Raw genomic sequence first — 17,500 nt, 5'->3', positions numbered from 1 at the left:
TAGCAGATGTTCTGAAAGAGCTGCAAAACCTGGACCCGTACAAATCAGCTGGGCTTGACAATCTGGACCCTCTATTTCTGAAACTATCCGCCACCATTGTCGCAACCCCTATTACCGGCCTGTTCAACCTCTCTTTCATATCGTCTGAGATCCCCAAGGATTGGAAAGCTGCCGCAGTCATCCCCCTCTTCAAAGGGGGAGACACCCTGGACCCAAACTGTTACAGACCTATATCCATCCTGCCCTGCCTATCTAAGGTCTTCGAAAGCCAAGTCAACAAACAGATCACCGACCATCTCGAATCCCACCGTACCTTCTCCGCTGTGCAATCTGGTTTCCGAGCCGGTCACGGGTGCACCTCAGCCACGCTCAAGGTACTAAACGATATCATAACCGCCATCGATAAAAGACAGTACTGTGCAGCCGTCTTCATCGACCTTGCCAAGGCTTTCGACTCTGTCAATCACCATATTCTTATCGGCAGACTCAGTAGCCTCGGTTTTTCGGATGACTGCCTTGCCTGGTTCACCAATTACTTTGCAGACAGAGTTCAAATGTGTTTGCAGACAAAAGTGTGTCAAATCGGAGGGCATGCTGTCCGGTCCTCTGGCAGTCTCTATGGGGGTGCCACAGGGTTCAATTCTCGGGCCGACTCTTTTCTCTGTATACATCAATGATGTTGCTCTTGCTGCGGGCGATTCCCTGATCCACCTCTACGCAGACGACACCATTCTATATACTTTCGGCCCGTCATTGGACACTGTGCTATCTAACCTCCAAACAAGCTTCAATGCCATACAACACTCCTTCCGTGGCCTCCGACTGCTCTTAAACGCTAGTAAAACCAAATGCATGCTTTTCAACCGATCGCTGCCTGCACCCGCATGCCCACCTAGCATCACCACCCTGGATGGTTCCGACCTAGAATATGTGGACATCTATAAGTACCTAGGTGTCTGGCTAGACTGCAAACTCTCCTTCCAGACTCATATCAAACATCTCCAATCGAAAATCAAATCAAGAGTCGGCTTTCTATTCCGCAACAAAGCCTCCTTCACTCACGCCGCCAAGCTTACCCTAGTAAAACTGACTATCCTACCGATCCTCGACTTCGGCGATGTCATCTACAAAATGGCTTCCAACACTCTACTCAGCAAACTGGATGCAGTCTATCACAGTGCCATCCGTTTTGTCACTAAAGCACCGTATACCACCCACCACTGCGACTTGTATGCTCTAGTCGGCTGGCCCTCGCTACATATTCGTCGCCAGACCCACTGGCTCCAGGTCATCTACAAGTCCATGCTAGGTAAAGCTCCGCCTTATCTCAGCTCACTGGTCACGATGGCAACACCCATCCGTAGCACGCGCTCCAGCAGGTGTATCTCACTGATCATCCCTAAAGCCAACACCTCATTTGGCCGCCTTTCGTTCCAGTACTCTGCTGCCTGTGACTGGAACGAATTGCAAAAATCGCTGAAGTTGGAGACTTTTATCTCCCTCACCAACTTCAAACATCAGCTATCTGAGCAGCTAACCGATCGCTGCAGCTGTACATAGTCTATTGGTATATAGCCCACCCATTTTCACCTACCTCATCCCCATACTGTTTTTATTTATTTACTTTTCTGCTCTTTTGCACACCAATATCTCTACCTGTACATGACCATCTGATCATTTATCACTCCAGTGTTAATTCTGCTAAATTGTAATTATTCGCCTACCTCCTCATGCCTTTTGCACACATTGTATATAGACTCCCCCTTTGTTTTCTACTGTGTTATTGACTTGTTAATTGTTTACTCCATGTGTAACTCTGTGTTGTCTGCTCATACTGCTATGCTTTATCTTGGCCAGGTCGCAGTTGCAAATGAGAACTTGTTCTCAACTAGCCTACCTGGTTAAATAAAGGTGAAATAAAAAAAATAAATTAAAAAAAATTACATATGCCTACACACCAACACAAGTAGCCAAATAATGACAGACACACAATCTAGTCACAGGAGGTTGGTGGCACCTTAATTGGGGAGGACAGGCTCATAGTTATGGCTGGAGCGGTATTGGTGGAATGGTATCAAATATTGACGCCATTCCATTTGCTCCATCCGAGCCATTATTATGAGCCATCCTCAGCTGTCTCCACTGCCTCTACTGCATACCTCTACTACATATCTCTACTACATACCTCTACTGCATACCTCTATTACATACCTCTATTACATACCTCTACTACATATCTCTACTACATACCTCTATTGCATACCTCTACTACATACCTCTACTACATACCTCTACTACATACCTCTATTACATACCTCTACTACATACCTCTACTACATACCTCTACTACATACCTCTATTACATACCTCTACTACATACCTCTATTACATACCTCTACTACATACCTCTATTACATACCTCTACTACATACCTCTACTACATACCTCTACTACATACCTCTACCTCTACTAGATACCTCTACTACATACCTCTACTACATACCTCTATTACATACCTCTATTACATACCTCTATTACATACCTCTATTACATACCTCTACTACATATCTCTACTACATACCTCTATTACATACCTCTACTACATACCTCTACTACATATCTCTACTACATACCTCTATTACATACCTCTACTACATATCTCTACTACAAACCTCTATTACATACCTCTACTACATACCTCTACTACATATCTCTACTACATACCTCTACTGCATACCTCTATTACATACCTCTACTACATATCTCTACTACATACCGCTACTGCATACCTCTATTACATACCTCTACTACATATCTCTACTACATACCTCTACTACATACCTCTACTACAAACCTCTATTACATACCTCTACTACATACCTCTACTGCATACCTCTACTACATACCTCTATTACATACCTCTACTACATACCTCTATTACATACCTCTACTACATACCTCTACTACATACCTCTACTACATACCTCTATTACATACCTCTACTACATACCTCTATTACATACCTCTATTACATACCTCTACTACATACCTCTATTACATACCTCTACTACATACCTCTACTACATACCTCTACTACATACCTCTATTACATACCTCTATTACATACCTCTACTACATATCTCTATTACATACCTCTACTACATATCTCTACTACATACCTCTACTACATACCTCTACTACATACCTCTACTACATACCTCTACTGCATACCTCTATTATTGTTGGGCTGGGGGGTTGTTTATATTGATATCAACAGCTGTAATAGAAAGGGAATGATAACAAAAGTAACGACAATTTATCTTTGATCAGTAACTGTAATATAGTTACCGCAAAAAAAAAGTGATGTTATTCCTGTATCACCCCCCAACACTGACACTACTACATACCTCTACTACATAATGACTAGTTACCCCTGTATCACCCCCCAACACTGACACTACTACATACCTCTACTACATAATGACTAGTTACCCCTGTATCACCCCCCAACACTGACACTACTACATACCTCTACTACATAATGACTAGTTACCCCTGTATCACCCCCCAACACTGACACTACTACATACCTCTACTACATAATGACTAGTTACCCCTGTATCACCCCCCAACACTGACACTACTACATACCTCTACTACATAATGACTAGTTACCCCTGTATCACCCCCCAACACTGACACTACTACATACCTCTACTACATAATGACTAGTTACCCCTGTATCACCCCCCAACACTGACACTACTACATACCTCTACTACATAATGACTAGTTACCCCTGTATCACCCCCCAACACTGACACTACTACATACCTCTACTACATAATGACTAGTTACCCCTGTATCACCCCCCAACACTGACACTACTACATACCTCTACTACATAATGACTAGTTACCCCTGTATCACCCCCCAACACTGACACTACTACATACCTCTACTACATAATGACTAGTTACCCCTGTATCACCCCCCAACACTGACACTACTACATACCTCTACTACATAATGACTAGTTACCCCTGTATCACCCCCCAACACTGACACTACTACATACCTCTACTACATAATGACTAGTTACCCCTGTATCACCCCCCAACACTGACACTACTACATACCTCTACTACATAATGACTAGTTACCACTGTATCACCCCCCAACACTGACACTACTACATACCTCTACTACATAATGACTAGTTACCCCTGTATCACCCCCCAACACTGACACTACTACATACCTCTACTACATAATGACTAGTTACCCCTGTATCACCCCCCAACACTGACACTACTACATACCTCTACTACATAATGACTAGTTACCCCTGTATCACCCCCAACACTGACACTACTACATACCTCTACTACATAATGACTAGTTACCCCTGTATCACCCCCCAACACTGACACTACTACATACCTCTACTACATAATGACTAGTTACCCCTGTATCACCCCCCAACACTGACACTACTACATACCTCTACTACATAATGACTAGTTACCCCTGTATCACCCCCCAACACTGACACTACTACATACCTCTACTACATAATGACTAGTTACCCCTGTATCACCCCCCAACACTGACACTACTACATACCTCTACTACATAATGACTAGTTACCCCTGTATCACCCCCCAACACTGACACTACTACATACCTCTACTACATAATGACTAGTTACCCCTGTATCACCCCCCAACACTGACACTACTACATACCTCTACTACATAATGACTAGTTACCCCTGTATCACCCCCAACACTGACACTACTACATACCTCTACTACATAATGACTAGTTACCCCTGTATCACCCCCCAACACTGACACTACTACATACCTCTACTACATAATGACTAGTTACCCCTGTATCACCCCCAACACTGACACTACTACATACCTCTACTACATAATGACTAGTTACCCCTGTATCACCCCCAACACTGACACTACTACATACCTCTACTACATAATGACTAGTTACCCCTGTATCACCCCCCAACACTGACACTACTACATACCTCTACTACATAATGACTAGTTACCCCTGTATCACCCCCCAACACTGACACTACTACATACCTCTACTACATAATGACTAGTTACCCCTGTATCACCCCCCAACACTGACACTACTACATAATGACTAGTTACCCCTGTATCACCCCCCAACACTGACACTACTACATACCTCTACTACATAATGACTAGTTACCCCTGTATCACCCCCCAACACTGACACTACTACATACCTCTACTACATAATGACTAGTTACCCCTGTATCACCCCCCAACACTGACACTACTACATACCTCTACTACATAATGACTAGTTACCCCTGTATCACCCCCCAACACTGACACTACTACATACCTCTACTACATAATGACTAGTTACCCCTGTATCACCCCCCAACACTGACACTACTACATACCTCTACTACATAATGACTAGTTACCCCTGTATCACCCCCCAACACTGACACTACTACATACCTCTACTACATAATGACTAGTTACCCCTGTATCACCCCCCAACACTGACACTACTACATACCTCTACTACATAATGACTAGTTACCCCTGTATCACCCCCCAACACTGACACTACTACATACCTCTACTACATAATGACTAGTTACCCCTGTATCACCCCCCAACACTGACACTACTACATACCTCTACTACATAATGACTAGTTACCCCTGTATCACCCCCCAACACTGACACTACTACATACCTCTACTACATAATGACTAGTTACCCCTGTATCACCCCCCAACACTGACACTACTACATACCTCTACTACATAATGACTAGTTACCCCTGTATCACCCCCCAACACTGACACTACTACATACCTCTACTACATAATGACTAGTTACCCCTGTATCACCCCCAACACTGACACTACTACATACCTCTACTACATAATGACTAGTTACCCCTGTATCACCCCCCAACACTGACACTACTACATACCTCTACTACATAATGACTAGTTACCCCTGTATCACCCCCCAACACTGACACTACTACATACCTCTACTACATAATGACTAGTTACCCCTGTATCACCCCCCAACACTGACACTACTACATACCTCTACTACATAATGACTAGTTACCCCTGTATCACCCCCCAACACTGACACTACTACATACCTCTACTACATAATGACTAGTTACCCCTGTATCACCCCCCAACACTGACTCTACTACATACCTCTACTACATAATGACTAGTTACCCCTGTATCACCCCCCAACACTGACACTACTACATACCTCTACTACATAATGACTAGTTACCCCTGTATCACCCCCCAACACTGACACTACTACTACATAATGACTAGTTACCCCTGTATCACCCCCCAACACTGACACTACTACATACCTCTACTACATAATGACTAGTTACCCCTGTATCACCCCCCAACACTGACACTACTACATACCTCTACTACATAATGACTAGTTACCCCTGTATCACCCCCCAACACTGACACTACTACATACCTCTACTACATAATGACTAGTTACCCCTGTATCACCCCCCAACACTGACACTACTACATACCTCTACTACATAATGACTAGTTACCCCTGTATCACCCCCAACACTGACACTACTACATACCTCTACTACATAATGACTAGTTACCCCTGTATCACCCCCCAACACTGACACTACTACATACCTCTACTACATAATGACTAGTTACCCCTGTATCACCCCCCAACACTGACACTACTACATACCTCTACTACATAATGACTAGTTACCCCTGTATCACCCCCCAACACTGACACTACTACATACCTCTACTACATAATGACTAGTTACCCCTGTATCACCCCCCAACACTGACACTACTACATACCTCTACTACATAATGACTAGTTACCCCTGTATCACCCCCCAACACTGACACTACTACATACCTCTACTACATAATGACTAGTTACCCCTGTATCACCCCCCAACACTGACACTACTACATACCTCTACTACATAATGACTAGTTACCCCTGTATCACCCCCCAACACTGACACTACTACATACCTCTACTACATAATGACTAGTTACCCCTGTATCACCCCCAACACTGACACTACTACATACCTCTACTACATAATGACTAGTTACCCCTGTATCACCCCCCAACACTGACACTACTACATACCTCTACTACATAATGACTAGTTACCCCTGTATCACCCCCCAACACTGACACTACTACATACCTCTACTACATAATGACTAGTTACCCCTGTATCACCCCCCAACACTGACACTACTACATACCTCTACTACATAATGACTAGTTACCCCTGTATCACCCCCCAACACTGACACTACTACATACCTCTACTACATAATGACTAGTTACCCCTGTATCACCCCCCAACACTGACACTACTACATACCTCTACTACATAATGACTAGTTACCCCTGTATCACCCCCCAACACTGACACTACTACATACCTCTACTACATAATGACTAGTTACCCCTGTATCACCCCCCAACACTGACACTACTACATACCTCTACTACATAATGACTAGTTACCCCTGTATCACCCCCCAACACTGACACTACTACATACCTCTACTACATAATGACTAGTTACCCCTGTATCACCCCCCAACACTGACACTACTACATACCTCTACTACATAATGACTAGTTACCCCTGTATCACCCCCAACACTGACACTACTACATACCTCTACTACATAATGACTAGTTACCCCTGTATCACCCCCCAACACTGACACTACTACATACCTCTACTACATAATGACTAGTTACCCCTGTATCACCCCCCAACACTGACACTACTACATACCTCTACTACATAATGACTAGTTACCCCTGTATCACCCCCCAACACTGACACTACTACATACCTCTACTACATAATGACTAGTTACCCCTGTATCACCCCCCAACACTGACACTACTACATACCTCTACTACATAATGACTAGTTACCCCTGTATCACCCCCAACACTGACACTACTACATACCTCTACTACATAATGACTAGTTACCCCTGTATCACCCCCCAACACTGACACTACTACATACCTCTACTACATAATGACTAGTTACCCCTGTATCACCCCCCAACACTGACACTACTACATACCTCTACTACATAATGACTAGTTACCCCTGTATCACCCCCCAACACTGACACTACTACATACCTCTACTACATAATGACTAGTTACCCCTGTATCACCCCCCAACACTGACACTACTACATACCTCTACTACATAATGACTAGTTACCCCTGTATCACCCCCCAACACTGACACTACTACATACCTCTACTACATAATGACTAGTTACCCCTGTATCACCCCCCAACACTGACACTACTACATACCTCTACTACATAATGACTAGTTACCCCTGTATCACCCCCCAACACTGACACTACTACATACCTCTACTACATAATGACTAGTTACCCCTGTATCACCCCCAACACTGACACTACTACATACCTCTACTACATAATGACTAGTTACCCCTGTATCACCCCCCAACACTGACACTACTACATACCTCTACTACATAATGACTAGTTACCCCTGTATCACCCCCCAACACTGACACTACTACATACCTCTACTACATAATGACTAGTTACCCCTGTATCACCCCCCAACACTGACACTACTACATACCTCTACTACATAATGACTAGTTACCCCTGTATCACCCCCCAACACTGACACTACTACATACCTCTACTACATAATGACTAGTTACCCCTGTATCACCCCCAACACTGACACTACTACATACCTCTACTACATAATGACTAGTTACCCCTGTATCACCCCCCAACACTGACACTACTACATACCTCTACTACATAATGACTAGTTACCCCTGTATCACCCCCCAACACTGACACTACTACATACCTCTACTACATAATGACTAGTTACCCCTGTATCACCCCCCAACACTGACACTACTACATAATGACTAGTTACCCCTGTATCACCCCCCAACACTGACACTACTACATACCTCTACTACATAATGACTAGTTACCCCTGTATCACCCCCCAACACTGACACTACTACATACCTCTACTACATAATGACTAGTTACCCCTGTATCACCCCCCAACACTGACACTACTACATACCTCTACTACATAATGACTAGTTACCCCTGTATCACCCCCCAACACTGACACTACTACATACCTCTACTACATAATGACTAGTTACCCCTGTATCACCCCCCAACACTGACACTACTACATACCTCTACTACATAATGACTAGTTACCCCTGTATCACCCCCCAACACTGACACTACTACATACCTCTACTACATAATGACTAGTTACCCCTGTATCACCCCCCAACACTGACACTACTACATACCTCTACTACATAATGACTAGTTACCCCTGTATCACCCCCCAACACTGACACTACTACATACCTCTACTACATAATGACTAGTTACCCCTGTATCACCCCCCAACACTGACACTACTACATACCTCTACTACATAATGACTAGTTACCCCTGTATCACCCCCAACACTGACACTACTACATACCTCTACTACATAATGACTAGTTACCCCTGTATCACCCCCCAACACTGACACTACTACATACCTCTACTACATAATGACTAGTTACCCCTGTATCACCCCCCAACACTGACACTACTACATACCTCTACTACATAATGACTAGTTACCCCTGTATCACCCCCCAACACTGACACTACTACATACCTCTACTACATAATGACTAGTTACCCCTGTATCACCCCCCAACACTGACACTACTACATACCTCTACTACATAATGACTAGTTACCCCTGTATCACCCCCCAACACTGACACTACTACATACCTCTACTACATAATGACTAGTTACCCCTGTATCACCCCCCAACACTGACACTACTACATACCTCTACTACATAATGACTAGTTACCCCTGTATCACCCCCCAACACTGACACTACTACATACCTCTACTACATAATGACTAGTTACCCCTGTATCACCCCCCAACACTGACACTACTACATACCTCTACTACATAATGACTAGTTACCCCTGTATCACCCCCCAACACTGACACTACTACATACCTCTACTACATAATGACTAGTTACCCCTGTATCACCCCCCAACACTGACACTACTACATACCTCTACTACATAATGACTAGTTACCCCTGTATCACCCCCCAACACTGACACTACTACATACCTCTACTACATAATGACTAGTTACCCCTGTATCACCCCCAACACTGACACTACTACATACCTCTACTACATAATGACTAGTTACCCCTGTATCACCCCCCAACACTGACACTACTACATACCTCTACTACATAATGACTAGTTACCCCTGTATCACCCCCCAACACTGACACTACTACATACCTCTACTACATAATGACTAGTTACCCCTGTATCACCCCCCAACACTGACACTACTACATAATGACTAGTTACCCCTGTATCACCCCCCAACACTGACACTACTACATACCTCTACTACATAATGACTAGTTACCCCTGTATCACCCCCCAACACTGACACTACTACATAATGACTAGTTACCCCTGTATCACCCCCCAACACTGACACTACTACATACCTCTACTACATAATGACTAGTTACCCCTGTATCACCCCCCACACTGACACTACTACATACCTCTACTACATAATGACTAGTTACCCCTGTATCACCCCCCAACACTGACACTACTACATACCTCTACTACATAATGACTAGTTACCCCTGTATCACCCCCCAACACTGACACTACTACATACCTCTACTACATAATGACTAGTTACCCCTGTATCACCCCCCAACACTGACACTACTACATACCTCTACTACATAATGACTAGTTACCCCTGTATCACCCCCCAACACTGACACTACTACATACCTCTACTACATAATGACTAGTTACCCCTGTATCACCCCCCACACTGACACTACTACATACCTCTACTACATAATGACTAGTTACCCCTGTATCACCCCCCACACTGACACTACTACATACCTCTACTACATAATGACTAGTTACCCCTGTATCACCCCCCACACTGACACTACTACATACCTCTACTACATAATGACTAGTTACCCCTGTATCACCCCCCACACTGACTCTACTACATAATGACTAGTTACCCCTGTATCACCCCCCACACTGACACTACTACATAATGACTAGTTACCCCTGTATCACCCCCCACACTGACACTACTACATACCTCTACTACATAATGACTAGTTACCCCTGTATCACCCCCCACACTGACACTACTACATACCTCTACTACATAATGACTAGTTACCCCTGTATCACCCCCCAACACTGACACTACTACATAATGACTAGTTACCCCTGTATCACCCCCCACACTGACACTACTACATACCTCTACTACATAATGACTAGTTACCACTGTATCACCCCCCACACTGACACTACTACATACCTCTACTACATAATGACTAGTTACCCCTGTATCACCCCCCACACTGACACTACTACATACCTCTACTACATAATGACTAGTTACCCCTGTATCACCCCCCAACACTGACTCTACTACATACCTCTACTACATAATGACTAGTTACCCCTGTATCACCCCCCAACACTGACACTACTACATAATGACTAGTTACCCCTGTATCACCCCCCAACACTGACACTACTACATAATGACTAGTTACCCCTGTATCACCCCCCAACACTGACTCTACTACATAATGACTAGTTACCCCTGTATCACCCCCCAACACTGACACTACTACATACCTCTACTACATAATGACTAGTTACCCCTGTATCACCCCCCACACTGACACTACTACATACCTCTACTACATAATGACTAGTTACCCCTGTATCACCCCCCAACACTGACACTACTACATACCTCTACTACATAATGACTAGTTACCCCTGTATCACCCCCCAACACTGACACTACTACATACCTCTACTACATAATGACTAGTTACCCCTGTATCACCCCCCAACACTGACACTACTACATACCTCTACTACATAATGACTAGTTACCCCTGTATCACCCCCCAACACTGACACTACTACATACCTCTACTACATAATGACTAGTTACCCCTGTATCACCCCCCAACACTGACACTACTACATACCTCTACTACATAATGACTAGTTACCCCTGTATCACCCCCCAACACTGACACTACTACATACCTCTACTACATAATGACTAGTTACCTCTGTATCACCCCCCAACACTGACACTACTACATACCTCTACTACATAATGACTAGTTACCCCTGTATCACCCCCCAACACTGACACTACTACATACCTCTACTACATAATGACTAGTTACCCCTGTATCACCCCCCAACACTGACACTACTACATACCTCTACTACATAATGACTAGTTACCCCTGTATCACCCCCCAACACTGACACTACTACATACCTCTACTACATAATGACTAGTTACCCCTGTATCACCCCCCAACACTGACACTACTACATACCTCTACTACATAATGACTAGTTACCCCTGTATCACCCCCCAACACTGACACTACTACATACCTCTACTACATAATGACTAGTTACCCCTGTATCACCCCCCAACACTGACACTACTACATACCTCTACTACATAATGACTAGTTACCCCTGTATCACCCCCCAACACTGACACTACTACATACCTCTACTACATAATGACTAGTTACCCCTGTATCACCCCCCAACACTGACACTACTACATACCTCTACTACATAATGACTAGTTACCCCTGTATCACCCCCCAACACTGACACTACTACATACCTCTACTACATAATGACTAGTTACCCCTGTATCACCCCCAACACTGACACTACTACATACCTCTACTACATAATGACTAGTTACCCCTGTATCACCCCCCAACACTGACACTACTACATACCTCTACTACATAATGACTAGTTACCCCTGTATCACCCCCCAACACTGACACTACTACATACCTCTACTACATAATGACTAGTTACCCCTGTATCACCCCCCAACACTGACACTACTACATAATGACTAGTTACCCCTGTATCACCCCCCAACACTGACACTACTACATACCTCTACTACATAATGACTAGTTACCCCTGTATCACCCCCCAACACTGACACTACTACATAATGACTAGTTACCCCTGTATCACCCCCCAACACTGACACTACTACATACCTCTACTACATAATGACTAGTTACCCCTGTATCACCCCCCACACTGACACTACTACATACCTCTACTACATAATGACTAGTTACCCCTGTATCACCCCCCAACACTGACACTACTACATACCTCTACTACATAATGACTAGTTACCCCTGTATCACCCCCCAACACTGACACTACTACATACCTCTACTACATAATGACTAGTTACCCCTGTATCACCCCCCAACACTGACACTACTACATACCTCTACTACATAATGACTAGTTACCCCTGTATCACCCCCCAACACTGACACTACTACATACCTCTACTACATAATGACTAGTTACCCCTGTATCACCCCCCACACTGACACTACTACATACCTCTACTACATAATGACTAGTTACCCCTGTATCACCCCCCACACTGACACTACTACATACCTCTACTACATAATGACTAGTTACCCCTGTATCACCCCCCACACTGACACTACTACATACCTCTACTACATAATGACTAGTTACCCCTGTATCACCCCCCACACTGACTCTACTACATAATGACTAGTTACCCCTGTATCACCCCCCACACTGACACTACTACATAATGACTAGTTACCCCTGTATCACCCCCCACACTGACACTACTACATACCTCTACTACATAATGACTAGTTACCCCTGTATCACCCCCCACACTGACACTACTACATACCTCTACTACATAATGACTAGTTACCCCTGTATCACCCCCCAACACTGACACTACTACATAATGACTAGTTACCCCTGTATCACCCCCCACACTGACACTACTACATACCTCTACTACATAATGACTAGTTACCACTGTATCACCCCCCACACTGACACTACTACATACCTCTACTACATAATGACTAGTTACCCCTGTATCACCCCCCACACTGACACTACTACATACCTCTACTACATAATGACTAGTTACCCCTGTATCACCCCCCAACACTGACTCTACTACATACCTCTACTACATAATGACTAGTTACCCCTGTATCACCCCCCAACACTGACACTACTACATAATGACTAGTTACCCCTGTATCACCCCCCAACACTGACACTACTACATAATGACTAGTTACCCCTGTATCACCCCCCAACACTGACTCTACTACATAATGACTAGTTACCCCTGTATCACCCCCCAACACTGACACTACTACATACCTCTACTACATAATGACTAGTTACCCCTGTATCACCCCCCACACTGACACTACTACATACCTCTACTACATAATGACTAGTTACCCCTGTATCACCCCCCAACACTGACACTACTACATACCTCTACTACATAATGACTAGTTACCCCTGTATCACCCCCCAACACTGACACTACTACATACCTCTACTACATAATGACTAGTTACCCCTGTATCACCCCCCAACACTGACACTACTACATACCTCTACTACATAATGACTAGTTACCCCTGTATCACCCCCCAACACTGACACTACTACATACCTCTACTACATAATGACTAGTTACCCCTGTATCACCCCCCAACACTGACACTACTACATACCTCTACTACATAATGACTAGTTACCCCTGTATCACCCCCCAACACTGACACTACTACATACCTCTACTACATAATGACTAGTTACCTCTGTATCACCCCCCAACACTGACACTACTACATACCTCTACTACATAATGACTAGTTACCCCTGTATCACCCCCCAACACTGACACTACTACATACCTCTACTACATAATGACTAGTTACCCCTGTATCACCCCCCAACACTGACACTACTACATACCTCTACTACATAATGACTAGTTACCCCTGTATCACCCCCCAACACTGACACTACTACATACCTCTACTACATAATGACTAGTTACCCCTGTATCACCCCCCAACACTGACACTACTACATACCTCTACTACATAATGACTAGTTACCCCTGTATCACCCCCCAACACTGACACTACTACATAATGACTAGTTACCACTGTATCACCCCCCAACACTGACACTACTACATACCTCTACTACATAATGACTAGTTACCCCTGTATCACCCCCCACACTGACACTACTACATACCTCTACTACATAATGACTAGTTACCCCTGTATCACCCCCCAACACTGACACTACTACATACCTCTACTACATAATGACTAGTTACCCCTGTATCACCCCCCAACACTGACACTACTACATACCTCTACTACATAATGACTAGTTACCCCTGTATCACCCCCCAACACTGACACTACTACATACCTCTACTACATAATGACTAGTTACCCCTGTATCACCCCCCAACACTGACACTACTACATAATGACTAGTTACCACTGTATCACCCCCCAACACTGACTCTACTACATAATGACTAGTTACCCCTGTATCACCCCCCAACACTGACACTACTACATACCTCTACTACATAATGACTAGTTACCCCTGTATCACCCCCCAACACTGACACTACTACATAATGACTAGTTACCCCTGTATCACCCCCCAACACTGACACTACTACATACCTCTACTACATAATGACTAGTTACCCCTGTATCACCCCCCAACACTGACACTACTACATACCTCTACTACATAATGACTAGTTACCCCTGTATCACCCCCCAACACTGACACTACTACATACCTCTACTACATAATGACTAGTTACCCCTGTATCACCCCCCAACACTGACACACTCACTACAAGTCCTCCAGCTGTCCACCATCACACAAGATCAACGTGTCAAAACCAGACAGTGGTTACTTCTCATCATCTAGTTTCAGTTTGACTCTGACTCAGACCCGGCCTGCAAGCCCACTCTCACAACAGCCAGGACTTATATAGACTCAGACCCAGCCTGCAAGCCCACTCTCACAACAGCCAGGACTTATATAGACTCAGACCCAGCCTGCAAGCCCACTCTCACAACAGCCAGGACTTATATAGACTCAGACCCAGCCTGCAAGCCCACTCTCACAACAGCCAGGACTTATATAGACTCAGACCCAGCCTGCAAGCCCACTCTCACAACAGCCAGGACTTATATAGACTCAGACCCAGCCTGCAAGCCCACTCTCACAACAGCCAGGGCTTATATAGACTCAGACCCAGCCTGCAAGCCCACTCTCACAACAGCCAGGGCTTATATAGACTCAGACCCAGCCTGCAAGCCCACTCTCACAACAGCCAGGACTTAAACCACAAAGACTAATATAGATGGCTTGTACAACGTATAGTGGCAGAGGTTTTAGAGACACATAGCAACAGTATCTTATTATAAGACCTTTTAAAGTCCCCTTAATCAATAATGGGGAGGTTTTTTTTAAACCTTTATTTAACTAGGAAAGTCAGTTAATAACAAATTCTTATTTACAATGACGGCCTAGGAACAGTGGGTTAACTGCCTGTTCAGGGGCAGAACGACAGATTTGTACCTTGTCAGCTCAGGGGTTTGAACTTGCAACCTTCCGGTTACTAGTCCAACGCACTAACCACTAGACTACCCTGCCGCCTAGGGACCCACCCCTCTACAATATATCGATATCAACAGTTTGTAATAGAAAGGGAATGATAACTATAGTAACAAAGTAAACGACAATTTACATTTTGATCAGTAACTGTAATATAATTACTGGAATGACTAGTTACCGCAAAAAAACAGTTGTGTTATTACTGTATAACACTGACGCACTCACTACAAGTCCTCCAGCTCTCCACCGTCTCACAAGATCATTGTTTTATTCCTGTATAACCCCCAACACTGACGCACACACAGAAACACTCGCTACCAGTCATCCCAGCTGCCGTAGTGTCAGGGAGATTTTAAAACCAGCTGAAATGTGTGTCTGTCTGTCTGTTTAGGTAAGACCCTGGGCTCAGGGGCCTTCGGTAAGGTGGTGAGAGCTACAGCCTATGGACTCTGTTCTGCTGACTCCGTCATGACTGTCGCTGTCAAGATGCTCAAACGTGAGTAGCTGTGCGCGTGTGTGTGTGTGTGTGAGAGAGACAGACAGACAGACAGACAGAGAGAGAGAGAGAGAGTGTGTATATGTGTGTGTGTGTGTCCTTTGCATCTTCTTCTTCGTCGTATTTAAAGCGATGACGATGTCATTACTAAGACGATGTCATTGCAACGATGT

The 17,500-nt window shown here is 44.3% G+C and overlaps 1 protein-coding gene across 1 annotated transcript in view; it reads left to right on the top strand.

Annotated features, from left to right (window-relative positions):
• The window catches only part of LOC110513598 (mast/stem cell growth factor receptor kita), a 97,186-nt gene that overhangs the window by 48,327 nt on the left and 31,359 nt on the right, over positions 1-17,500 (top strand). The window contains exon 12 of the mRNA XM_036972919.1: positions 17,223-17,327. Within this exon, the coding sequence (XP_036828814.1) occupies positions 17,223-17,327 (105 nt within the window). The remainder of the gene's footprint in view (positions 1-17,222; positions 17,328-17,500) is intronic.

The sequence above is a fragment of the Oncorhynchus mykiss genome, unplaced genomic scaffold (assembly GCF_013265735.2).
Source record: "Oncorhynchus mykiss isolate Arlee unplaced genomic scaffold, USDA_OmykA_1.1 un_scaffold_212, whole genome shotgun sequence".
Taxonomy (NCBI): domain Eukaryota; kingdom Metazoa; phylum Chordata; class Actinopteri; order Salmoniformes; family Salmonidae; genus Oncorhynchus; species Oncorhynchus mykiss.
This window is presented reverse-complemented; position numbering and strand designations above follow the sequence as displayed.